This window comes from Polypterus senegalus, chromosome 5, assembly GCF_016835505.1.
Source record: "Polypterus senegalus isolate Bchr_013 chromosome 5, ASM1683550v1, whole genome shotgun sequence".
Lineage (NCBI taxonomy): Eukaryota > Metazoa > Chordata > Cladistia > Polypteriformes > Polypteridae > Polypterus > Polypterus senegalus.
The window spans coordinates 155,434,138-155,461,587 of record NC_053158.1 but is presented as its reverse complement, the minus strand read 5'-3'; the positions used below and the strand labels follow the sequence as shown (position 1 = coordinate 155,461,587).

The 27,450-nt window shown below is 37.3% G+C and overlaps 1 protein-coding gene across 1 annotated transcript; it reads right to left on the bottom strand.

The window, feature by feature from the left end:
* LOC120529604 lies at positions 1-27,007 on the bottom strand. Its single transcript, XM_039753528.1, has 9 exons — positions 26,679-27,007; positions 26,316-26,409; positions 24,620-24,702; positions 19,731-19,980; positions 12,414-12,490; positions 8,962-9,202; positions 7,978-8,020; positions 6,245-6,342; positions 1-499 (listed from the first exon to the last, which is right to left on the bottom strand). Exons 1-8 carry the CDS (start codon positions 26,780-26,782, stop codon positions 6,314-6,316), a joined length of 921 nt encoding a protein of 306 aa, XP_039609462.1. The 5' UTR covers positions 26,783-27,007; the 3' UTR covers positions 1-499; positions 6,245-6,313.
* Positions 27,008-27,450: the final 443 nt, after the last annotated feature.

The window sequence follows — 27,450 nt, the reverse complement described above, 5'->3', positions numbered from 1 at the left end:
TAAAAAATATATAGCAAATTATATACTCTTGAAAAAATAAATTATTATATAAAAATGTAATAAATTTATTCTGGAGCCAGTCAGATTTGGGAAACAATTAGTTCACCTATAGCTCAATAAATAAATCCTGTATATACAGTCTATTGAACTACAATGTACATCAAGGATAGCCATGCATGAGGAATGCTACATATTTATAATAAAAAAACTGAGAAAAAATACCCATTATAGTATTAATATTAGATGGTATACAAGAAAAAAATATTTTCCAGCTTGGGTATTAGCATGTCTGTTGGATGGATGCAGGATTATAAGACAACTTTTTTTTTATTATATACAGTGTACTTCTTTCACAGTTAAAGCTTGCCCAGTAATATCAATACCAAGCTTTTGGATAACCGCATGGCTGCAGATTGTCATTTCACATGTTCTTCATGCTGATTTCCAGGCATTAAAGTTGTCTTTCTTATGCAGTAGAATTAAAACCTCTTTCATTGCTCTATCAAAAGGAAACAAGTAAAGTAATCTTCAATAAGGTAGAAGCTTTTCAAAGTAAACAAGTTCAAATAGTGGAGGCCCTGATTATGCAGTGCTTATTTTCTTTAACAATAAACTAGATAACATAAGATTACAAACTAGGAATTAGGCTGGCAAAATCCCAGTGTCGTGTATCACATCTGCTGTCAACTTGTACCTTCCACCACAGTAAACTTAAACTGAGGAAAGAACAGCAGATCTAACATCTGACATCCAGAATTAAACCAATTATCTATCCCTTAGAAATTGAAAAACTTACTTTCAGTAGTTGCATAATTAATGTCACACATAGTTAATAAATAATGATTCAACAGAACTGCCCCTATTTCTTTCTAATTTGTAATTACTGTATAAAAACATCAGATTCAGATTCAAATATTCTTAAGAATTATAGAAAAATAGCCAATTTTTTCTTTTCTAAAATTTTACAGGAAATTGTAAACATATAACTTTAATCTTTTCTTGAAAAAATATAGTGTGGCCTTTATCCTGGTTACAGCCAAAAAAAAAGAAATGTTTTAACTTTTGTTGTTGAAAATGAGATTTTAGTCTCTTCTGATGCAGTAAGTGCCACAGTCTCTATGATTTTAAAACTGACTGTGCCTCCTATACAGACTTTTTAGTATTATCTTATTTGGCTGATTTTTTTTCAATGTGACTTAAAATATTTGATATATAAATTGTTACATGTATTTTGTTAGTAAGTTTTTTTTTTGGTGGGGTCAGGCAGGTGAAGTGACTTGCTTGTGGTCACACCATATCACTTGTAGCATTTGAACAGTCAACTTCAGAGTTTGAAGTCTATCATTTTTTCACCGATTCGCAACACTGCCTGTTGAAGATTTGAGAATTTATTTGGCTCATCTTCTGCCTTCTGTAAGCAGTCTCTCAGGGTTCTCTATTAACTAAATCTGCTACCATTACCATATTACATTTGATAATAAAATATTAACTTTAGTTTTGAATAACATTCACCTAATTTATCATTTAAACACAACATTACTTACAGTATGAAATAATATCATTTTATTGTTGTAAAATATTGAATGATAATTATTTGTGTTTAAATTCAGAAAAAAAGCATGTTCCCTTAGTGGGTGGAAACACTGAAAACAGTAAGACAATACTTAAATTTAATAAATGAAAAGGCTTCCATTTTAATTGTAACTGATTTAGGTATTATTAAACCTCTGTCATCATATTTCTGTGCTTTCTAAAATCTCCTTTTTCCAACTTAAGAGATATTGCAAAATGGTTTACTAACCTGTAGGCTCTTGTCTCAATCAGGATTCTTTTATGCTCAGGCTGTTTGTATCATTCACTTACTACTGTACAGTTTACTGAAAACACACCAGCAAGGACCATATTTTTTCAGGGACTTCCAATTAAATTAAGACCCAAATAATGTTGTCAATGACATAGCCCATTAGCCACCTTAAAGCACTTTTTACTAGTGCCATTATAGCGCATGTATTACCAACTCAAGATGCAGCTCACAGATGAGAGCAGGTTCACACAGAGCACATGTGGCAGAGGTCAAAGAGTCTGTGGTGAACATTATGTAGCCTGCAACATCATCTATCATGACCATTTTGGCGGAGGGTCAGTGACGATCTGGGGAGGCGTAACCTTGGAGGGTTGCACAGACCTGCACATGCTTGGCAATGGTACCCTGCGTGCTGTTAGGTACCGAGAAGAAATCCTCAGAGCCATTGTCAGACCTTATGCTGGTGCAGTGGCCACTTGGTTCCTTCTGGTGCAGGACAATGCACAGCCTCATGTGGCCAGAGTGCATAGGAAGTTCCTGGATGACAAAGGCATTGATGCCATTGACTGGCCCATATGTTCTCCAGACCTGAATCCAACTGAGAACCTTATGGACATTATGTATCATTGCATCTGACACTGCCAAGTAGCACCACCGACTGTCCAGGATGTTCATTTCTGCCCTGATCCAGGTCTGGGAGGAGATCCCTCACAACACCATCCACCATATCATCTCAAGATGCAGCTCTCCTTAACAAAAGGGTAAATAAAACTAAAATAGAAGGCCTAGACTTTACTTACACGGCAATAAAATCCTAGAATTATCTACCTGCCAATATTAGCACCATCAGTATCAGTATTTATATCAAGGCTGAGGACTATTTTGGCATAGAATATGGCTTTTAGGGTGCTGTTAAGTTTGTTTTTCATTGCTGTCTTAAATTGATTTTAAATTAACTGCAGTAATATGATTCTAATTTACAAATGCTTCATTTTTTCCAATTTCTCATTCTGATGTCAGTATTTACTTGCTTTGGAGGGATATATGAAGGTCCTTTTTCCAAAGTCTTCACAAATATATTTGTTGTTGTTTGCCCATAGCACAATACTTTTCAGAACATAGCTTACTTTGGAATTTGGATTTAAAACCAGACAGTTAATGTGTTTTCGTATCACCCTCTGGGTTCATCTGAGGTAAGTAAGACCACTCTGGGACAAGAGGGGGCAATGAGGGCAACTGACTCTGCCCCTTCCACTCAAAGCCCTATAAAGCCTGGACACCCTGGAAGGGTGTATTTTTTTTTGGATCGAGCAGAGCGTTGGATGGCGCACCTTCAAATCCAGGCCTGCCCAAGACGATTATGTAATCTTTGCCTTGAAAGGCTATATTTTGATTTTCTTGTTTTATAAATCTGTTGTTCCACCAAAGTTTTGTTTAATAGACTGCTGTGAATTAAATGGGATGACCCGACTGGCATCCCAACATTTGATTTCAAGACGGCAATTCCCTCACTTGATGACAATGTATATATCTTTTTGGCATATAAATTGTATAATAGCTCCCTTTTAATGTTCAAATATATTTTGTCACAAAATTAGGTAATGTTGGATTTCTTTATTCATACTATACAATAGTTATTTTCCAGTGTCTTGGGCTCATATATGGTGGACCTGAATCAAATCTGTCTTTTTAAACACAAACATAATTTTTACCTGTATAACAGGAACACATAATGCAGTGTTTTAAGAAAATATGTACAGTAATCCCTCCTCGATCGCGGGGTTATGCGTTCCAGACCCCCCCGCGATAGGTGAAAATCCGCGAAGTAGAAACCATATGTTTCTATGGTTATTTTTATATATTTTGAGCCCTTATAAACTCTCCCACACTGTTTATAAATATTCCCCGCAGAGTTATACAGTATATTCCCTTTGTATTCTCTTAGATATTAGGTAAGATTCATTGAAATTATGTATATAAACACACTGTTTATATACAGTAAAACCTAATTATTATTTTAAAGATATTGAGTGTCTCCGATATTGCATATGTTACAGCCATTACGATAGACATGCCACCAGCAATAAATAAGTACAATGCAAGAAAAATAGTATACAGTAATCCCTCCTCGATCGCGGGGGTTGCGTTCCAGAACCCCCGCGATAGGTGAAAATCCGCGAAGTAGAAACCATATGTTTGTATGATTATTTTTATATATTTTAAGCCCTTAGAAACTCTCCCACACTGTTTATAAATATTCTCCGCACAGTTATACAGTAAACCCTTGTTTATCGCGGTTAATCCGCTCCAGACAGATAAATGAATTTCCACGAAGTAGGATTCTTTATTTATAAATCTAATATTTTCGCAGTTAGAGCATAGAAAACCTGTTTACGACCATCTAAATACGTTTTTTAACATTATTAGAGCCCTCTAGACATGAAATAACACCCTTTAGTCTAAAGTTTAAACTGTGCTCCATGACAAGACAGAGATGACAGTTCTTTCTCACAATTAAAAGAATGCAAACATATCTTCCTCTTCAAAGTGCGCGTAAGGAGCGGAGAATGTCAGAGAGAGAGTAAAGTAAACAATGAAAAATCAATAGGGCTGTTGCGCTTTTAAGTATGCAAGCACCGCGATAAAGCAGCGGCAATGAAGGGATCAATGCGAAGGTAGCCTTTCAGCATTTTTACAGGAGCGCCCCTATCTTCTAAGCAAACAGCTTCTGTGCAAAAGCCCCTCTGCTCACATCTCCTCCGTCAAGCGCAGAGAACGTCAGAGAGAGAGAAAGAGAGCTTGAGATTAAAGCAAACAATCAAAAAATCAATAAGTGTGCTTTTGGACGCACCTCGAAAAAGCGGCATTTCTTAGAGGAGCGTCCGTATCTATGGCGTTATTTCAGTGCCACTACTTATAACGGTGTACAGAGAGTTGAGCGCTTGCAGCAGAGAATGTTGTGAGCTAGCAACACATTGCAAGCAAGCTAAAATGAAAAACTGAGCGAGAGGGGTGCTATTGTGTGTGTGTATATGGATAAGCGCAAACACTGAAATACATTTTTTGCACGCAGCAATGAATTTTGTTCACTCAAATTCAGCTTTTGTACGCTCAAAATAAATTTCTCTTCAAAATGCAACACTTGCACTTGCAATCTTTTTTTACGTGCGCTCAATATTTTTTACGTGTGCTCAGAATAGTGGCACTGAAATAACGCCATACGTATCCACTAGGCAAATAGCTTCTGTGCAAACAGCACCTCTGCTCACACCCCCTCCGTCAGGCGCAGAGAATGTCAGAGAGGTGAGATAGAGGCAGAGACAAGCAAACAATCGAGCACCGCGGAGGAGGCATATCTTATAGCATTGAGGAGTTTTAGTTAATATGTAATACGTGCTCTGATTGGGTAGCTTCTAAGCCATCCGCCAATAGCGTCCCTTGTATGAAATCAACTGGGCAAACAAACTGAGGAAGCGTGTAGCATAAATTAAAAGACCCATTGTCCGCAGAAATCCGCGAATCAGCGAAAAATCCGCAATATACATTTACATATGCTTACATATAAAATCCGCGATAGAGCAAAACCACGAAAGTCAAAGCGCGATACAGCAAGGGATCACTGTATATGCAAATGTCTTCCTGTGTACAGAAGATAAAAAAAAATGCTACAGCATTCTCAAATCCAGCTGTTGATCACAGGGAGATTCTGTGTGTAACTGTTGATAAAATTTTGTTACATTTTTATTTTTAATAGTAAAGGCTGTTAAATTTTTCTGCAGGCCTATTTCGGTTGAACAGTATGGAGACACCGATAAAGAAAAGAAGCAGCTTTCCAAGAGAAATTGAAAAGGAGCACATTTCCACATCTTACTAGGTGCCACAAACAACCTATAATGAGCCTGTCCTGTGCCTTGTCCTGATTTAGTCATAATAAGGAGACAAACTCCTTTTGTCAAGAAAACATCAACATCCTGAATATTAACCAGGGTGTAATTACCAGATGCCTTGGATTACGAGATTACCACACTACAGGAAGCATTTTGGGAATGGTACAGCACAATGCTCTATACAACCCAGCTAATCAGAAATCTCATAAATTATCATTTGACATGTATGTTCACCTACTGTATGTCTACGTAGGTTTCCAATCAGAATCCTACAGATGTTTACATTAGGGTAACAGCACACTATAAAGTTGATACAGTACTGTAAATGTGGTGTATGTGTGAGTGGGTCTTGTGATGGACTGACACCCCGGCCAGAACGGTTTAGTGTCCTGGGCCGGTGCTGTACTGATAAGTGCTAGCCTCCTATTGCAGTTAATTGGAATAAATGGGTTTGAGAATGTTAAGCTATCCTTACATTATGTAAATTCCAACAGATAGAAAATAGGAAGGACTTCAATAGTTCTATGTTGTTAATTTTACTTATATCTTATACCTTGTTTTGTTGAAGGTTTGTTCCCTTTTTTAGCTTTGGTCCACATGGAAGCACTGATACAGGAATCAATCAGGGAAAATAATCAAGTTTTGTAAATGCTGTAAATAAAAAGGAACACTTTACACATTGGAATTTTTATCTTCTTAAGGAATCGTGGCAGGTGTTGGAAGCAACAAAATTACATAAACAGCTTGCAAAAATACCCAGCAGTGCTCTATATTTTATGTTGTCTTACAATATCTGACCATACCCAGTTTTAAAACAAAAATATTATGCTGAAAATGGCACCAACATATACTGCTCAAAAAAGTTCAGGGAACACTCAATCATCACAGTCCAATATCAAGTCAGTTCAGCTTCAGGGATATCAATCTGTGCAGTTAGGATGCATAAGCAATTGTGAATCAACTTCACCTGCTTTGGGGCAAATGAAAGTGACAACAAAGAGGCAACAGCAAGACAAAAAAGGGACTGGTTTTGCAAGTGGTGGCCACAGACAATTGTTCTCTCCTTATCCTTCCTGACTCATTCTTCTGTAGTTTTGCATTTTGCTAGTGTCCTTGTCACTACTGGTAGCATTAAGCAGTACCTGCAGCCAATTCAGGTTGCACAGGTAGTCCAGTTCCTCCAGAATGGCACATCCATATGTGGCATTGCAAGAAGGTCTCAAGAGCATGGAGGAGATACCAGGAGACAGGCTCTTACACAAATGAGAGCTGTACAGGGCCATAGAAGGGGGTTGCTATCTGCTCCTTTGTATGAGGAGAAACAGGAGGAGCACAGCCAGAGCCCTACAAAATGACCTCCATCTGGCTACTGGGGTTCATTTTCTGACAAAACTGCAACATTCTCTAGTGGGACCTGTACTTACAGCCCATCACCATGCAGCTCAACTGGCATTCGCCAGAGAATACACAATTGCGAGCTTTGCCATCAGCGCCCCTTCTCTTCACAGATGAAAGCAGGCTTACACTGTGCCATGTGACAGAGGTGAAAGACTCTGGAGATGCTGTGGTAAACGTCATGCAGCCTGCAACGTAATCTAGTTATGACTGGTTTTGCAGAGGGTCAGTGATGGTCAGGGGTATCCTTGGAGGGTTTCACAGACCTCCACATGCTAGGCAATAGTGCAGTGGGCCCTTGGATCCTCCTGGTGCAGGGCAATGCCTGGCTTCATGTGGCCAGAGTGCGTAGGCAGTTACTGGATGACGAAGGCCCACGACCGGTCCACACATTCTCCAGGCCTGAATCTAATTGAGAATCTCTGGGACATTATGCATCTGGCAATGCCAAGTAGCACCAAAAACTGTTCAAGAGCTCATTTTTGCCCAGATCCAGGAGGGATCCCCCAAGACACCTTCCACCATCTCACTAGGAGCATGCCCAGACATTATTGGGAGTGCATACAGACACATGGGTGCCATAACACTACTGAGTCACATTATGAGATGCTGTGATGAAATTTCATACAAGTTGGATCAGCCTGTGATTTAAATTTTTGACTTTGATTTTCAGTGTGATGCAGAATCCAGCCCTCAATGGGTTGGTGATTTTGATTTCCATTGACTGTTTTTACATAATTTCTTTCTCAACCAATTACACAGTGTTACTCAGAAAAGATTTTCCACCTAAACATTTTGTTCTTTTGAGATCTGATATGTGATTTAAGTATTATGTAATTTTTTTGAGCAATGTAGATTATGAATAGTTAAAAATTAATAATAGAAACATACCATGACTGAGTTCCTTTGAAAGTCGTTTCATTCTCTGTCTCATCTGGAAAAAAGAATGTAATATATGTAAAATAAGGTTACATAACAAGTTTAAAGCAACGCAATCCAATTCAAGGTTGTGGAGTCTGTCCCAATGACATCAGGTGCAAAGCAACAGTCCGTCACGGGGCCAACTTCTGCCCACACTCACATTTAAATATTCTCAGGCAGTCAAATTTGTAATTTTGAGGAAAGCCAGAGTCACCTGAAGTCAATCATATTGCATAATGTCAGCTGATGGACAACAGAATTTGAATGCTGTATTCACATCAGTAACCACAGGGCCACAATGCTGTCCATATAAGACATGAAAGCATTAATGTGAACTGTACAACAAAAGGTCATTTTTTTAACTTATACATGTTATCTTACAGCTTGAAAAGAACTGGCTTATTATATTGAAAATGTTTTTCAGTCTGCTTTTCATCTTCAGTTTAACACTCTGTATATGAGTGTAGACTGATATAAGATCATCTCTGCTAGATTTCAAATGATCTAGTGTGCCTGTAACTAGCTTACCTTTTAATCTTCAGTTTTTACATGTTATTATTTTTAATGCTGTATAGTACTATTTTAATTGTCAAGTGTTTGTTATTTCTATCAAAGCAGTGAGTAATTGAAAGGTTAAACCAGTTAGATGGAATTTCAGCAAACCGGATAGCACTGTTACCACATGGCTCTAGAGTTTAAGCTTGAAATTGTGATTGGGTCACTGTTATTGCCTTATTTCCCCGTTTTCCTATGTTTGTGTCAGTTTTAGCAAGTTACTTCAGTTTACTTTTAATGTCTGAAGGTGTACTTGTTTATTGTGTTCCTCACTTCATCCATACGACTCCTCAGACTGTTAATGCACAACATCAAAAAATTACAATAAATGAAAGTGGTAAACAAAAACACATTTTGTTTTTTTCATGAATGTATGTATTCAATGTTGAAGACACCAACCTGTTTATTATAGCTCTCTATATAGTTGTTAAAAGATAAGACACCATTATCTGGGAGTTCAGGTCTTCTTTCAAAATTTTGCATCCATTTTTGATGAGCTTGTGTACCACCAAACTTACTAGTGATACATGAATATGAGCTTGAGCCAATGGTACCCCCTGAAGTTGCACATTCATTATTGTTTGCAAGCTCCTGCTTAGTCAGTTGTATTTTACAGGCTTCAGACAACTTTGTATCATACCTGCAAAGTAAGGGAAATTTTAAAATCTTTGTTTGACTCGATATATTATAGAAAGTTGTGGATGTAGAATATTGTCAAAGAAGAAATGCAACAGAATTGACTTTAGTAGCAGAGTGTGAATGTTATGCCATTTTGTAACCAGGTTAATTGTAACTAATTTAAACACCCTGACTTTCCTTAAAACTTGTGGGATCAAAAGGGGATGCCCCTGAGCCATTAATGAACCGATAATAATATGAAGGTGGCAAAAAGTATATATAAATTCACACAAAAATAAATATGGAACAATGACAAAAGAACAGTGGTGGTTAAAATGTACAAAAATTAAAAGAATAAAACAAAAAAACCCATGGCCTCATTGGGCCTTCCTATATAAGTCACATACCTATTTGTCAGGTAGAGTGGCACAAAATAGTTCTTTTGTTTTTTCCCCCTTCTTGCTTTCCATGTTCTTCTCTCCTTATGTCTATGTGGCTCCCATCAGTAAAGTACATACCAACCTCCATTCTGCATCTCTGGATTTAAAGGGCTTCTGACTTGTAGGTTATCTTTAAACCCCTTTTATGGGTCACTTCTGTCTACATCCTGGGATTTCCTCAGTTGACAAATACAGCCTTACATTTGCAAGAGGGACACCAGGATAGAGTTCCACCTGGAGGCTCCAGGTGTCCTTACAAGTTTGAGCCTTTGATTACCTATTTCATCAGTTCCCCAAGGTTGTCTCTAAGTTAGCTGCAGTATATTTAGGGAAGTACAGTCCCAAATGTTCATTTCGGAAACCATTTGTCCTCTAGCAGCCACAAACTGCTGCTGTGTATGTCATTTACACTCTCCATCACTCTGTTTGAGACTTCAGCAACCCTGTGTCCTGTTTTTCTCTCTTACACAAACTGATGCCCCTGCTTTATGGTCATACATGATCTTTGGAACACTAAAAAGGCATACCACCCTCTGGCAGTGCCCAGTACTTCCACTGGCATGACAGTATGTGTTCTCGGTGCACATGCATTCTTTTTTCTTTCTATTAGGGCCTTTACATGATCCTGTCCTCATCCTGTGCCAACACTTCCTGCCTCAACTCCCTGTCCTGAAAACAGCCCCTGCTAAAATTGTGCATTTAAATTAAATGTGCATTGAACTAGCCAACGCGCGGCGTACTATACGCCACATAATCAGGCCAGTTTTTTAATAATTTTTAAGCACAGGGAAAAAATTAACATTTGAAAAATCTTTAATGTAATAAATCAGCAAGAAAAGCAACATTGTAACAATGCACGGAACGAGCCAACACACAATCGTCATTGCGGCACTCAGGTGCGGAAGGTGGAACGAGAGGAGAGGAGGAGGACGTCCACTCGCTTCCTCCATCATGCTAGTCTGCTGATTTCTCGTCCAGTATGCACTGCCTGCTCATGTGCCCACCTCCAACTCGTCACTCGAGTCGTTGTCGTATTTGTACAGTCCAGATGCAGCTGTGACTCACATAGACTTTTCATTGCTCTGTGCGGTTTTGGCTGCCTTTCTATATATAATCCACCAAGACACCCGACCACGGTAGCAGCGAGGTGGGAGGGGGGTATGTACAAAGTGCAGGAGCATCTAAGAAGACCCATGCTTGTTGTGGATTCAAATTGCTGTATGTAGCGTGTAAAACAGTTTGCTATGGTGCACGCAGTCATAGTTGTAACCGAAAACTCGTTTTTTAAAGACTGCTCACTTCATTGTGTATACGACTGTAGGTGAATGAAAAGATGCAACTCTGGAGAGGGCAACATACAATACAGCGTTTTACACACTGCATACAGCGATTCACATTCGCGACAAATTGTTTTACACGCTGCATACAGCGATTTACATCCGTGACAAACATGCCTCTTCTTAGATAGTCCTGTCGCGTCCACCCTCGTTCTCAAAGCATACACACCGCCTGGTCATGTGGTGCCTCTGTGTGAACCAGTCAGGCACAGAGAAGGTCAGCTGCCAAGAGAGCGTCTCAACTGTTGCAGGGTCTGCATTGGTGAAGCAGGTGAGATAGTAATGAAACAGAGGCACAGGGCTTATTGGTTTTTAAAGACTGCTTCCTTCATTGGGTTTTAACCAACGCACGGAACGAACCAACACACAATCATCCGTGCGGCGATCAGGCGCGGAGGGTGGAATGGGAGGAGAGCAGAAGGACGTCCACTCCGCTCCCTCCGTCATGCTAGTCTGTAGATTTCTCGCTCAGTATACACTGCCTGCTCATGTGCCCACCTCCAACTTGTCACTCAAGTTGTCTTTGTACAGTCCAGATGCACCTGTGACTCACGTAGACTTTTCATTGCTCTGTGCAGTTTTGGCTGCCTTTCTATACAGTATATAATCCACCAAGACACCCGACCACGGTAGCAGCGAGGTGGGAGGGTGGTGTGTACAAAGTGCAGGAGCATCTAAGAAGACGCATGTTTGTCGCGGATACGAATTGCTGTGTGTAGCGTGTAAAACAGTTTGCTATGGTGCACGCGGTCATGCGTCGTAATGAAAACTCGGTTTTTAAAGACTGCTCACTTCATTGTGTTTTAACCTCAGTTGTAACAGAATGTTTTAAGGATCCCATGGGATACCCCTCGCAAACAGTTTTACACGCTGCATATGGCGATTCACCTCCGTGAGAAACATGCCTCTATTAACAGTCAACGTGGGTCGGAGCTGCATGTGACCTCTATGACAGACAAATATAAATGACGCCATTTTTTCTGTGTCGTCGCGTCCGAGTTGGTGGGCGTGGCCCTGTGAGTCGTCGTCGTATCCAATGGTCTTGGAGTTGGTGGGCATGGCTCCTTCCTGCGTGCGCCATAGGTGTCTCACTTGTCGGCGGCTTAGTGAATCCACGCCCCTTCCGGCATGCTTTCCATGGTTGTCTTGCCTTAGTGAATTATATATATAGATGATGACCAGATATTTCTTAACAAGGGTCCTAGAATACATTTTCTACCCAAACTACCCATAGGAAGGCCACAGAGATGGACGGGGTATAGGAGATGGGTATATCTTCATTTAAGGGGTAAAAAAGACACAAGGGTGTTGGTGACTGCAGACTAAGTTTAAATGCTCTTTCACATTTTGTGATCACAAGGGACGTAGTTGTAAGAAATTACATTATTTTGGAAATATGTAATATGAATTACAATATTTTGGTAATAGAAAATACGAATATCATTAGAAATGTTACCCATTTATCTTGTCCTCCAAAAGTTTAGAACGTTTCACTTCTTCACTATAAAGATCTTTATATTTCTTCAGCTCCATCTGGTATGGAACAGAATAATTACTTTGACAGAAACTGCCCACATGATTTACATTTTTCACAAACCATTTTGATTCAGAATGTATAGTAGGCTAGTGCAGGAGCAAGTTTAGCTCTGTTATCAGAAAAGACACACAACAGCTTACATGATAGAATAATTAAAGTAAAATGAAAAAATTTTGAGTGTAATTTAATTAATTTAAATGTTGTGCACACAATATTCGGGTACTGTTAGGAACCTAGTTGACTATTTGGAAAGCTCTTTTTTATTTTTGCTTTTTTGCTTCAAAGAAACAGGTGTCACATTTTAATTATTAACAATTTTTGTAACCAGGATTCATAGCTAAAAGCTGCAGTAATAACAAGATGCTAAAATTCATGCACTCGTGACTAATTAAAACCAAAATACAATATCATTTATGAATAGATAAATTCAGGCATAATAACACACTTCTTTTGTAGCATCCTTGTTTTAATGGCAAATATTTTTTTTATCTCAGAAGTTATGCATTATATGAAAAGAAGTTATGTATGTTGCTAATCAGATATGCAATTAAGAATTTTGCTTTACTCTGTAAACATAACAATGCCTCTTCTACAACTACTAAATACTAATAAATGAGATGTTTTTAATAGAATTTTACCATATAATGTAGTTGTGGTGGGTGATTTAGCTTTCATAAGGGGGAATCCCAACTCAAATAATGTTAAGACGGCATATTCTCTACTATCATTTCTTGTTTGTTGTTGCACTTTGAGTTACATTATTTGTATGAAAATGTGCTATATAAATAAATGCTGTTGTTGTTGTTGTTGTTGTGGAGTGTTTATGTGGTTTGTATTTCTTAAACATGAGATTTTTGAAAGAGGTAACTGATGAATGGTTAAACCGGATGTTGAAGTGATTTGTTGGATGTACAGAAAGGATCATGATGGACAGCAGATAATTGTGCACTGCCAATACATTATAGTATCTCTGAAAAATGTAACCATTATAATGTGAACATAAAGCAGACATGAAGTTGTTTTTAGTGTAACCATCATTGCATGAAAAGACACCTGAAAAAGAAAAAATACAATCGGCAATTGGTCAGAATTTCTGCATTTGGTAACATAGAAGTGTGATACTAAAAGCATTATAAATAATTCTTTGACTACTACTAGTTATTAATTAATTTCACAAGTTAACATGCATTAACAAATGATTTGAATGTGTGTGATTTTAAACTAATACATGTTAAAATCTGTGGATGACTTGATCATTGTAACATTTTTTGCAGGAACAAGAGGATAGTCATGAATCTTTTGTTGATTGATTTTCTCAAATGACACAACCATTCTTTCTTACAACTAAATATCTCATTAACAAGGATATGGCTGTTGATTTTAGAAGCTTAATTCTGTCTCCTCTCACCAATAATAAAAGGTCAACTGACAACAGTAGCATATAACAAATATTTTGAGACAATCATTTAGAACAGGCTGACATTTGATCCGAATATAAAAAATCAATAAGAATTGGCAGAAAAGACCGTTCTTTCTGAAGAAATTATACTCATTTAAAATAGAAAAATTATGGGCATACTAAAGGGTTTTTTTTGTTAAATCTACATGTTCTCTGGATTCCTCCCACAGTTCAAAGACATGCAGCCCTAGTGTGTGGTTGGGTTTGATGTGGTTGTGTGTGAGTGTGTGTGCTCGCCCTGCGATGGACTGGAATCCCATCCAGGGTTTGTTCCTGCCTTGTGTCCTAAACTAGCTGGGATTGGCTCCAGCACCCCCTGCGATCCTGTTCAGGACTAAGTGGGTTGGAAAATGACCGACCATTCATACATTTACTTTTATATGTTGATTTGAGAATCCTAAGAACAAAAACCATCCAAAGAACTTTGTTAAAAGTAGCAGTAATAAAACTGGTCTACAGCAGCACCTCCCTCAGTGACCTTACTCAAAAGCAGATCACAAAAAAGGGCAACTTGATTCTGTCACTGTTATGCCTCAAGAAGAAAAAATGGCACATCATAAGGAAGATAGTCAACGGACCGTGGAGGTAAAAGAGAAACACAATGTCAACGTTAAGAGGGATCAAAGGCATAAAAATCAGAAAGGAAAAAAGAAATACCAAAGCCCAAAATAAATTTAAAAATTAAAGTCAAAAACATGGGCTAATTGTGTTAGTAACTCAATTTTTTCACCATTGTTATTAAACGCACTTATATTTATTAGACTGAATCCAGTGAGAAGTCAAGAAAAATGACACCTTTTATTAGCTAACTAAAAAGATTACAATATGCAATCTTTTGGGGCAACTTAAGCCCCTTCTTCAGGTAAGATGTGTCATTTTGCTTGACTTCTCACTACATTCATAATGGTTAACATGGTACAACACCCTAGTACTATAGATTGAATCCAGAAACTGAGACTAGCAGTACAACAACATATCACATTCACATCATCTATATGTGGTAACAGGCATCATCAGTGCAAAGAATATATTTTAATTCCATCTGCAAAATTTCAGCTAATACACAAAGACCAGGGAAAATATTTGTTTTGCTACGAGACTGGGCTATGACTTGATAATATAATTAATATTTTATAACCCCACACATTTAATCAGACAAATTCTACAGAATGTGACTGTTCATATAACCTGACCAGCTATGAGCATCTCCAGCAGTTTCAGTGACCTACAATGCAAAATCATAAAATACTTCTCTATATTACACAAAGTACCTGGCATACACAAGGATGAGATACAAAACATATCAATGCTGGTAAATCTAAAACTTGGAGAGTAAAATGGGGATGCATTTACATGACTGAATCATTTTCTTCTGTGTTATGTCGCCAAGAACCACAATCTTTTAGGATTCGCTTCTGTGGTGCCTCACTGCACCACTGTGAGTCTGCTGTTGCCCTGCCCTGGTAATGGACAATCAATCTTACACAGATGCGGCAATTGCGCTTTGGGACACACTTCAGTGTGAGGTTCCCGTCTGGTAGGGAGTGGGGATGATCCCAAAAAAGTTTAGAAACCTTACAATATGAAAAAGAAGAAAAGGATGATTCGGCTTCTGATTGATAACTGTGCTGCACACATGCTTCCTCATTTAGATGATGTTTGCGTTGAATTCCTCCCACCCAATTGCACAGTAGTGCTTCAGCCATTGGATTTGAGCATCATTCGCACCCTGAAAGTGTATTATCGCAAGGAAATGCTAAGAAAAATTCTCGTCAGCATAACTTGTAGATAGAAGAGGATTAAAATTAACACGAAAGAAGCTATTGAAATGATTGCAAACGCCTGGACGCAGGTTAAAGAAAGCACTATAGTGACAAATACAGAATCTCATTACAACAAAATATTTTTTAGATCCCTGGCACTTCGTATTAACGGAACCTGTATATTCAAAGGGAATCATGAGCATATATGAAAACGAGCATTATAACACATTAGTATAGCAAGGGTTAAATCACAAAAAGACCTGTGTCTGTATATTTTTATTTTTCTTAGCAAGCTGGGAACCACCAATATTTCATAAGTGAAGGTCAGGAATGTAGAGAGTGGCTGACAGGCAGAACCCCAGCTTCTATCCAGGTGATGAACGTGAGCTGAGGACTAGAGATAATGGTAGCAGGAACTGGATGGGTTCAAGGTTGGGAGAGGGTCTGCCAGGTGGCCATGATGGATAAGATATAATGCTGTGCTCATTAGGCTGGGAAATATTGGTGGAACTAATTAGAGGCAAGACCCAGACAACGGGAAGCTGGAGTCAGATAGTAAGTGAGGAAAACTTTTGATAAGGACTGTAATAAATGAAAAGGAGCCAAGCTGCTAATAGCTCAATTCATCTGAACTACGCAGTTAGAGTGCAATCATCCATACATACTCAATATTATAATGCGTCACTTTTAAGTCACCAACTGGACAAATATGAACATGCCTGGGATGTGGCAGGAAAATGCAATCCACAGGAAAAACTCCCAATAACTCTGAGAATATGAAAATTGTACTTTGACATTAACTGTGGAAGTGAGGAATTAAACCCAGATTATTGACCCTGCAAGGCATTATTCTCAGCTAATGTAATGCCATGCCTCCCAGAAGCAAAGTACAATAAACAGCAGCAAAATTATGACCACATTAATTGATACTTCGTCTCAGAAGTCTTAATTTAGATAGGATGCATTTTAGTTTTTCTAGTGGGTAATTTGTGATCCATTCTGAACAAAAAAATGGTATTGCATCAAAGCAAAAATCATTGCTAAAATTCTGCAGCTAAAGTGATGATGTAGTCTGAAGTCTTGTCACGCTGAACAGGAGTGCAGTGCTTGCTGGTGAAGTTGGAACACAAAGCAGGAGTGTAGATTTTTTTTAATACTTCTTGCTTACAGTACATAACTTTTAATGTTAGAGAACTAATCTTAAGCTTTTGATAATGATGCCTGAAACATTTCCTGTGCTGAGATGAAAATGACAACATGTTCTGTTAATGGAGATGGCAATCAGTATGCCAGGTGTTTCTGTGTGTTTTCTTATTTTTGGGGAAGGGAGGGAAACTAATGTTGTTTAAAAAAGAAAACACTTTCAGAGGAGCCCGCACCTCCCACAGGCGGTTTTAAAAAACTCTCTCTGTCTCTCTTTTGCTTATGTCTTTTCTGTTTCTGCAGCTAATGAAATGGAATGGTCATCAGCATCTTGATTCTTTGTTTCGCTATTGGGTTGCTGTTTGATGCAAATACATTATTAAATAACTGTTATACTAGCGTTCAAGTAAAGTTTAGTTTGTCATTGTTTGTGTGTGGTCCCTCAAGGACACAAGAAGATGCTTTTGTGAAGTCCTCTTTTGGTGGTAAACTGGACTGAAGTAAAAGAGCCTACTTACAGAGATCAGTGGAGTTAAATAAATGGGGTACCACAAGGAGAGTAATACAGGTAAGAGGTTACAGGTAACAGGTACTGTACATAGCTGGTTTTAAAATTTCTTTCTGTTCCCTATTGGGAAAAGAACTTAAGAGGTTAGCTGGTAGCTTTTGTCATAAGTAACCTGATAAACGATAAAACAATGATTAATAAAAAATTTTAAAAATTGTCTGGTAATCAGTTCTGTGGTCTATGTTAAAATAAAATTTAAAAAGTGGTGTCAAAAGTCTTATGGTAAAAAAGATAAATGGCACAATTTAAACTTTTCAGCTACTCTAAAATATTTGGTTATACTCACCTACTGTGTTTTTTGTATACAATGTAGTATTACTGTATTTAGTTTAAATTTAACACTCTGAAAAGTGCAACAGCTGTGATAAAGAAATGTTCACTATTAGGTTTAAGGGTGAAGCAGTCAACATACAGATTTTATCAGCTGTAGTTCCTTTTCAAGTTCCTCCGTTTTCATTCTGTTCTCCTCAGCCTCCTGCTTCAATCTATAATTTTCTCTTTCTAGCCTACAATCAGATGAAATTGGTTGAAAATCATTTAGTTGCAATGAAAATCTACTGTGTGCCTTACTGAATAAACTTTAAGCGTATGAAGAAATTGGATTCAATAAAAATATCCTCTTTAAGAAAATTGCTTATCAGATTACTTTGGTCTCAGGCAATTTTCTTTGTACAATAATACTCACAGATAATTAAAAGTACATACCTGCCCATTAATTCTTTTTGACAAAACTGTGTTGTGCGTTCTGTCACCTCTGCCAAAACCTCATCTATTTTTTGAGAACAGGTGATGACATCTTTATTTTTGTTGGCCAATGTATTTTCAAGTTCATCAATTCGCTTTAAGGACATAAAGTGCTGATCCTGTAATTCCTGAAACTGTATTACAAAATTCTGTATATAAAGGCATATCCTCATAAATTGTCATAGAAATACTGTCTTTGGCTGGAATTGTGTATGAAAATTTTCTTACAATCTTTCAAACTATTATCACTACAATTGTCACAATGTTTAGGATACAGCACTTGAAATTGCTGTTTAAGTTGATTTCTTTTAAAGAGTTTTTCCAATTTTCTAACAAAAATATCCATCCATTCTTTAATTCCATTTAATCTACTTCTAGAGTTATAAAAGGATAGATCCTAGTTCAAATTTTGGTCACAACCCAAAGAGAAGGAACCAATGCAAGACAAAATGTATATCTGTTGCAAAACAACTGAATATTACTTAATCAATTATGTGAAACATGTATGTGCCTATTCATATTATTAAACCATTTACCTGGAGACAGTGTAAGTCTGTAGTCATTATTTGCATTTAAAAACAAGCCCGGGGTTCACATTACAATTTATAACAGTCCACTCCCTATTTTACACATATTTAGATTTTTTTTTTTGATACAAGGGGAAATTGTCTTTTCTCATTTACTCTCACTTATTGTAAAAAAAGGGATAATTTAGCCCTAAAAAATGATCTAGTAGCATATTTTTAATCTGTGACAGGAAGACAAACCATATCTAATGAATGCTCTAACACAGGGGTCGCCAAATCTGGTCCCGGAGGACCACCGTGGCTGTAGGTTTTCATTCTAACCCTTTTTTTTAAAGTAATGCCAGGTTTGTGCTGCTAATTAAATTCTTGTGAATTCACTTAAATTGAATTTCTTTTTTAAGATTGCTACCACATCTCCACATCTACCACATTTGGCAGAGTGGTGGCACTGTAAGCAGGTCCTCCAGCTGGCAAGGAAAACTCTGAGGGTTGGTGGCAGAATTGGCAAAAAACCTCACATTATTCCATTTAAAATAGTGTGGTACTGAGGTGTCACCAGTTGCACAACTGCACTCGGGCCCCAATTTCGGATTGGGTGGTGGGTGCGGCAATGTGCTGTATTGGTGCATGCTCCCAACCTCTCCCTCTACCACATCTCAAAAAGTGCAGTAAATTGGTGATTATAAATGAGCTTCTTGTGGTTTACTGTACTGTGTGTTGGTGTTTGACCTTTGATGACTGATACCTTTTCTAAAATTGTCTCCTGCCATGAAGTCTGGGTACAAAAAAATGAGTGAATGGCTAGATAAACAGAATTTTAAACAGATTTAAAATGAATTAATTAATTAATTTAAACAGAGACCAAGATACAGGTTGTATTATGATCAAACCTCCTCTGCTTCAAATATTTTTAAAAAAGATGGAATGAGTAAACACTGGTTATTAAAAATGAATATAAAAGTTTGATGAAAAAAGAGGTTTTGAAAATCATAAGCTTTGTAATCTGTTTAGAATATGGTAAAAAAAAATCACCTGCTTATTGTGCCAGTCTATTAAATTGTTAACAGATAAACTGTCATTAGCTGGAAGCAGAGTACTTGTTTCAGAAATGTCTTTATTAGTTTGTGAAGCCTGTGTACCATCCAGGTTAAGTAAAAGGGAGGGTAAATCAGAAAATGCATATGTCACCGGAGATCCTTTTTCATTTTTGGGCGATGTCAGTCTTATCTGTTGTGACTTGGTAAGAAGCACTTTATAGGATTCAGCCAGTCTCTCGCTATATCTAAAAGGAGAAAAGCACAAATCGGTAATGAAAATACATGTGACTTTCTGGCATGTTTTAATATATGACAGTAAAAATTAGAATAGCAATGTTCTTGCAATGCAGCATATTTTTGCCCTTAATACTTATGAATTTATTTTAAAATATATACCTGTAGTAGATCAGGGGTCGGCAAGCAACGGCATGTGTGTTATTAGGCCTTGTTTACACGGGCGTTAAAATCGAGCGTTTTTATTGCGTTCGTAGCGTCCGGTGAGCGCGGATCAAGCGCCGAGTGTTTTCTACACGTAGGAGTCAATGAGAGTGTTCACACGGGCTTTGGTGACGTGCGTTTGTCCGGCAGCGCGTTTATACGGCATCAAAAAAACGTTGCATGCAGCTTTTTCTTGGCGTTCAAAACACAACGAACGCAAGGAAACCGCTTCTAGTTCGTTTTCTGCGCGTTTATTTTACGCTTCGGAGGACCGGATATATCCCATGATATTAATATTTTTATGTTTTCATATACAACATATATATTTTCATATATGCTTATTTTATTGTCTCATGTAATTTGTAAACCATGAACCTATTAATTTATGTTCTAATATAATATTTGATAACGATAGGGGGGGGGGCATTTCAGTGCATAACACCGGTGTAAGCGCACACTCGACTACTGTTTCCTTACCTCAAAGTGACAAGTAGTCTCTCTTCGGGGCTAACACCAAGTCGCATATTGGTTGATCGGCGTGCAATGTGGCATTGCACCAGCTGCAGCAGACAATCAAAAGTGGAAACCGACATCCGACAGTAATTAAAAAACTTGCGCGGAAATTTTCGCATTTCTTCATAAAGCACAAAAAAACTTCCTTTAACCCGACGTTGTGCAGTCAGAGAATGAACCCGGTAGCGGCGGCGATTTTTTCTCTCCCTACGTCGCCGTATTACGAGTATTTTTAAAACAAGAAGATTAATATCTAACATAGCAAAATGGTCTACATGTATATTGAAAGGAGGCACCTCAAATAAAACGACAAGGGCTTTCATATCCAGTTCCCGACACTGCCTCCACAGGTTAACACACAAACTACAATTTGGGCTGCAGGCTGGCGTTAGACAGAGACAAACGAACGCCGGTGTAGAAGTCAATCGATCGCCACCACAAAATGCAACATAAACGTCTAGGACGTTCAGAGCAAGTTCGTTTATCCAAAAACTTAACGCATGTGTGAACAAGGCCTTAAGCGCGGCAAGCGGAACCATTTTCAATGGCACTCTGATTGAATTAAAATATAGTTAAAACATATATTTTAATTACAGCGCTCGCATTCGTACCGTCACCTAAGTTTTGCAAATGCGACTCACATGTAAACGGAAAACACATGTTCAGTGCAGGCCGTGGTATTATATTTTAATCACAGCGCATGCGTTCGTACTCCGCGTCCCCCACCTACGTTTTGCACATGCGACTCACATGTAAAGCGAAACCAATGTGTTCAGTGCAGGCTGTGGTACGTTAAAACAAACCTTGTTATTATTAAGTAATATACTGCCCTAAAATGACTCATAAAAGACAAGAACTTGATGTTTGCTCTTTTCAAGACTTTGGACGAATGAATATGGATTTGTACAACAAAAGGATCGTGCTGTGTGTGCGTCATGCTGTGAAAGTGTTGTGTGTCGTACGTCAAGTGTACAAGGACATTATCAAACTAAACATCAGTCCACATTTAAAAACTCTGATGAGAGCTTTTAAAAGGGCTGTTTCTGGCTTTAAGAAACAAAGTACTTATTTTAGTCAAATAATTGGACCAAAAATAAAGCCACCGAATGTAGTTATACAATTGCTTTGCATTAATGGATTAATAGCTCTGATTAATAATAAAAAATGATTAATCGTATTAGAATTCTTGATAATTTTTTCTTATTCAAACTATATTTTGTATTGAAAAAATTGTAATTTATAATTTGTAATACAATTTTAAATAAATGTTGAAAATTAAAATTTGACAAAACATTCTTTTGACTTATGATCCTATGTATTTCAAAATATTGAATCACCAATAATATAAGATCCGGCTATAATGGCCTTCAAAAGTATATATAACAAAATTGGCAGAATTATGTTGGCACGTGGAGTAACATTGTAACCATTCGGCACGACAACGCTGAAACGTTGCCAACCCCTGCACTTGATCATTTATTGTTATACTGAGTCTGTTTAGCTGAATTCATAAAATGCAAGTTTTCACTAGATACAGTCTCCTATATTGCAAACAGTAAAAGTAATCAATGGTCTATATACTACTTTGGGCTTTAAATGGATTTGCAGTCACATGTGCTCCATTTTTGTTATAGTTAAACATTTACATGTGGATTTAATTTACATTTATATATTTATACAAATAAAAGGATTTACCTTCTTGTCAGTCGCTATATGACAATGACAGAATCATAATTTTTAAGAAAACTAGGGGGCTTTGTGCCCCCCACCACCATTTCGCGTCTCTGCCACTTGCGTTGTGAAGAAGGGGCTGAACGCACCCCAAGGAGATACGATCATTCCACCGACATTCCCTTTCAAATGGTGATACAATGGGAAACGCATAGTTTTTTTTTACCTCCTCTTTGATCGATCAGCTGCTGGCTTGTTGCTGCTGGCGTGCCGCGTGATCTGCATTTTGCACAGTGCACTTCTGTCATATCACCTATGTCCATATATTCGATCTCTTTTCTCTTTTACCTTTTCATTAATGTCACATTGAATTTTGATTTCCATGTTTGGAATTACATTGTGACAACGCAACTTATAACTGCCCGTGAGTGAATATCGTTTCTTTCTCTCTCCAAGAAATGTGTGTGACATAACCATTGCAGGACTTTTCCAGATCTCTTAGCATAAGCTCTTGTCTCGCATGGCTTCTGGCCTCAGGCGTGGTTACATTGCTTGGCATGAAGACTCATCTCGTAGGACGTGAAAGTGGCTCTGACACAATCACGTCTCATCTCCTTTAAAGAATTTTTTTTATAATAGAGAGATAAGACATAGGAACTTTTTAAGAGGAAAGTCTCCAAACTAATTTCAGGAAAAAGGGCAGAATTCTTTCAGGATTGATTACTTGTCACAGTTATACAAGTACAACATGTAGTGAAATGTGCCCTGAATCGGCCAAGATCTGAATAGTGTGCGAATATAGTAGAACAGAATATCAATGTAATGTAAGTGCAGTTTGCTTAATGTGCATAAATGACAGTGGGGTAGAGAATTCAGTTTGTGTTATAACGAACAGTTTTTTTACAAGATAAAACAGATTTTTTAGTTCAACTGAAGAGACAAGAGGCATGAAAAGTACATACAGTATATTGCAAGTATTTATGATGATGTGCTACCTTATTGGCCTCAAAATATATTTGAGGGATTGGAACCAATCTTAAACCAACCAAAATTCTCTAACCTAAAAGTCAGGCTAAGAGTTATTTTTCTCTGATGTTCGTGTTTTGTTTTTCGCTGCTTACTTTGAGGTGTGAGTTTCTGAGCCGGTAGCTGTGCCTAAAAAAATCACCATTATTAGGGAACATTTGCATCTAGTAAAATACTCTTAATCAAATGACATTGAACGCATCTCTTACCTAGACATCTTTCATGCGATTCTGAATGAGTTTATAACTCAGCCTTTGATTATCTAAGACAATAAGTAACTATGAATGAAGGAAGTGAATTGATAGGATTTTATGGTTTCTATTTAAATAACTTCAAAATTGGTAAATACATTCAGGATACATGAAAGGATCTAAAGAGAATGTGCATTTTCATTATCAATTACGACTGACAAACTGCCTATAGAAAACCAGAAAAGTGGAAAGCTGCAAGCAACTTCAAATGGGGTCTTACAGCTTGGGAAAACTTTATTAAAAATGCAAGTACAACTAATAAGACTTTACAAAGTAATACAAATATATAATTATTTATAACTTTGTTATAAGTCATTGTCATAATAACAGTAAAAAATGTGTGGAAAAAAGAACAAAACAAAATGTATCAAGAAACAAATTAACTGAAAAGAGCATGAAGAAGTATTTATGAAATTCATAAAAAGAAAGGTTAGATTAATAATTAATTAATATGTTTGATTTAGATAGCAAATTTTACACCCTCAGCATTCTTTCATTTTTGAAGGATGAATATAAAATGTAAGACCTGGCTGTAGCAGGTCCATGGAGAACATCTAACATCTTGTCAGTAAGTAGCTTTGCTATGGTACATACATCTGGTTAATACCATATTCAGGACTGAGTGTGAGGAAAGGACACAAAAGACCTGAGATTATCAAGAAAGTCTGGTCGCAGGAAAAATGGCCTATTGCCTTTAGAAGAAAACTGAATGCAATAAAAGTTCAGCAGTCACTGGAGGTCTCTACAGACTGAGCTGAGTAACCAGACATTAGAATTGCTTTTTGATTTCTCTCTTAAATATAATTCCCTTGATATAATGTTTAAAGCACACCGTGTATCATGCTAGCTTGGAAAAAAGTATGTCCCATTACAGGGATAATTTTTTAGGCAAGATCTTATTGCAAAGGGACAATATAGAAACTTAAGAAGTGTATTTCACAAACTGTAAGTGAATTAAGAAGGCGAAGTAAGTAAGTGTACCAACCCCTTCAGTTTTTCTTCCAAAGCTTTGCATCGATCCATTTCTTCTAAATACAGAACTTTGTATAGTCGCAGTTCAAGCTCAGTCTAAATGGATAAACATTACAAATTATTTAACTTAATATAACATCTCAAAACACCTAATATTCGCACTACAATTTGTAATTATGTACACACGTGTTTCTATATTATTTGCTCTTGCCTTAAAGATCTGTAATTAGTATAAATTACCTACAATGCTATAAAATCACAGACATTTCTACTGTATACTCTTAATCCCTTAAAAATAATGTGTGTTCCTGTATAGGTTTTCTCACTTTTCCACAGAAAATCTACATCTCCGAATGTAGATCGGTGTGCGCATGAAGAATAGCAATGATCTTACGATGGATATTTGTTTTAGGTTATGAGTATGTCAGATGCAGAATTTCAAACGGCAAGTAACTCTCAGTTGAAACATATATGCCTATCAGCTGTGATTGCCATAATCGAAACAGTGGGATGAGCAAACAGTTTAAATAAACATATAGAAATATCTGTATTGCACAGAGCATGGTATTTACTATTTTTAGTAGCAAAGGGTGAGCTATTTCTCTATTGTATAACTCATTAATTTTTTTCTTTATTCATGTTAACATAAAACAATTCTCTTACAAAGGTGGTGCAACATGTTAGACAGCATGGGATAGATTAAGAGTTCGGCAGATGATTCACTAGGATATTTTTCATGTGAAGAACAAAAATATGCAACATGTGGATAACAGAGACAGTAGTCAGGGCCGTTCTTAAGCATAGGCAAAGTAGGGCACCGCTCTGCCTTTTTTTTTTTAGCCGTAACCAAATACAACTTTCAGTTCCATATTTCAGGAGTGCAAATTTTTTCAGTTGCTGGAATGATCACTATGGTTACGCACGAGCAGAGAGGAAACAGTGATGACAGGCAACATCAACGGTGACGGTGGGGCCTGGGGTAGTGGGAAGGGCCCCAATGGGAGGGCAGTTCATGCTCCTCGTTTGCCAGGATGTCTGCGCAACAGATCGATCATAATGGCAGTTGAGCACAAAGTCGTCGACTCCCTCAATTAATCAGACTTAATCAAAGACTTTGCAAAAATGAAAGTACACAAGGTGTTTTTACATTAAAGGTTTGATTTACATGCTATGTTAAAGTATAGTCAGTAGGTTTCTTTGACATATTCCTCTCAAATCTGATATATATAATATATAATCATAAAATGATAAGCTATACATGACTAATTATTACACATTTATACGGATAAAATAATTTTTATGCATTCATATCGATAGAAACAGCAGGGCCTCGACAGGTACCTTTGCCTAGGTTCTTAAAACCCTAAGAACGGCCCTGCAGTAGTGATGAGCACTCACTGATTGGAGTTAAAAAACATAATCTGTGTTTAACACAACTGAATCATCAATGGACAGATGCTTGTTAATTTGGTAAGACTATTAGTTGTTAAAGATACCCCACCATGTACTACTGCTGAACAGTGTGCCACCTGTTTTGACTTGCTTCCGCTGCTAGTCAAGTGTAAAGTGTATTTCTCCAGCACTGTACTCATCTTTCATAAAGACAACATCTTGTTATTGCATCTGAGACCTACAAAAATATTTTTCTTAAGTCTTTAAATACTAAGGAGAATTACATTTGGCTTGCAAAAAATGAGGGAAGAACATACCACATTTTCATGCTGACTTGCGTTTTGCAAAGTAGCTATCTCCTTGGCTTGTTTTTCAATACAAACTTTTAGATCACAGTTTTCACTCTCCAATCTGAAATATATATTTTTACAGGTGTCATTTCATCCTAAAGGCATGTAAATCACATTTTCTTCCAACACTAACCTTTTTAAAAACCTTTCTGTTTCTTTAATAATGCAATTTGGAATCAAAATGAATATTTATTCATCATCTACAGTCTGTCATATGTACTATGCTGAATCTGTATAAAACATTCATGCAATGGTTAAGGATACAGGCATAACATTTATTTTCCAAACTTTTCATTTGTTCTAGTGTCTATATTTTATTTCACAAATTACCTCTCTATGCTTGTTTTCAGATGGCTGATTTTGGTCTCTGCAGATATAACCTCTTCATGTTTCTGAGTGTGAGCCTTGTCCTTTTCAATAATTACTTTTTCCATTTCCTCAATTTGCTGGTGGGACTGAATATATTTATTTTCCAATTCCTGGATCTAATGTAATAAAAAATAGTATAAACATAATATCTTGGTACTGAGCTGAGCACAGCTCACTCTCTCAATATTTCCTTCTTGTATGAGTTGGTAGCTGTTATGATGATCCTGTTTTGTGTGCATTTTGGTGGCTAGCCAGTCCAGGACCATTCAGCCTTCATTTGCAGTATGCGTACAAATCATCTGTGTGCTTCTTCTGCTATTTCCCACTTCCCTTCTCCAGCAATGCCATCTGACAAATGGGCAGCATTACAGATTGCCACTAGTCATGTGACATTGGTCATAGCTTGCTCAGCCACCACTGCCGCAGTGACATCTTTACGTAGATGGTTACAGTCCCCTATGACAATCTCACCCAGGGCGTTTGGAGAATAAAGTGTGCTCATCTGCTGCTGACAGGTCATTTGTTGTGATTGCTCTTCTGATGCACAATAAAAGCTAATATAGAATAAATTTAATAATAAATAATATAGAATTTCCCCTTGGGATTAATAAAGTATCTATCTATCTATCTATCTATCTATCTATCTATCTATCTATCTATCTATCTATCTATCTATCTAAACTACTGGCTACAAAGAGTACAAGGTGCTCAATTTTCTCTTCCTCTACTCTGT

Bases quoted from the DNA above. Each gene is read 5' to 3' on its own strand.
- LOC120529604 (XM_039753528.1), bottom strand. From the start codon at position 26,782: ATGGAAAAAGTAATTATTGAAAAGGACAAGGCTCACACTCAGAAACAT. The intron at 19,981-24,619 runs GTTGGTACACTT...TTCTCCTTTTAG, and splicing joins TTGGAAGAAAAACTGAAGGG to ATATAGCGAGAGACTGGCTG. The intron at 12,491-19,730 runs GTGATTTTTTTT...GTTCCATACCAG, and splicing joins TAGACTGGCACAATAAGCAG to ATGGAGCTGAAGAAATATAA.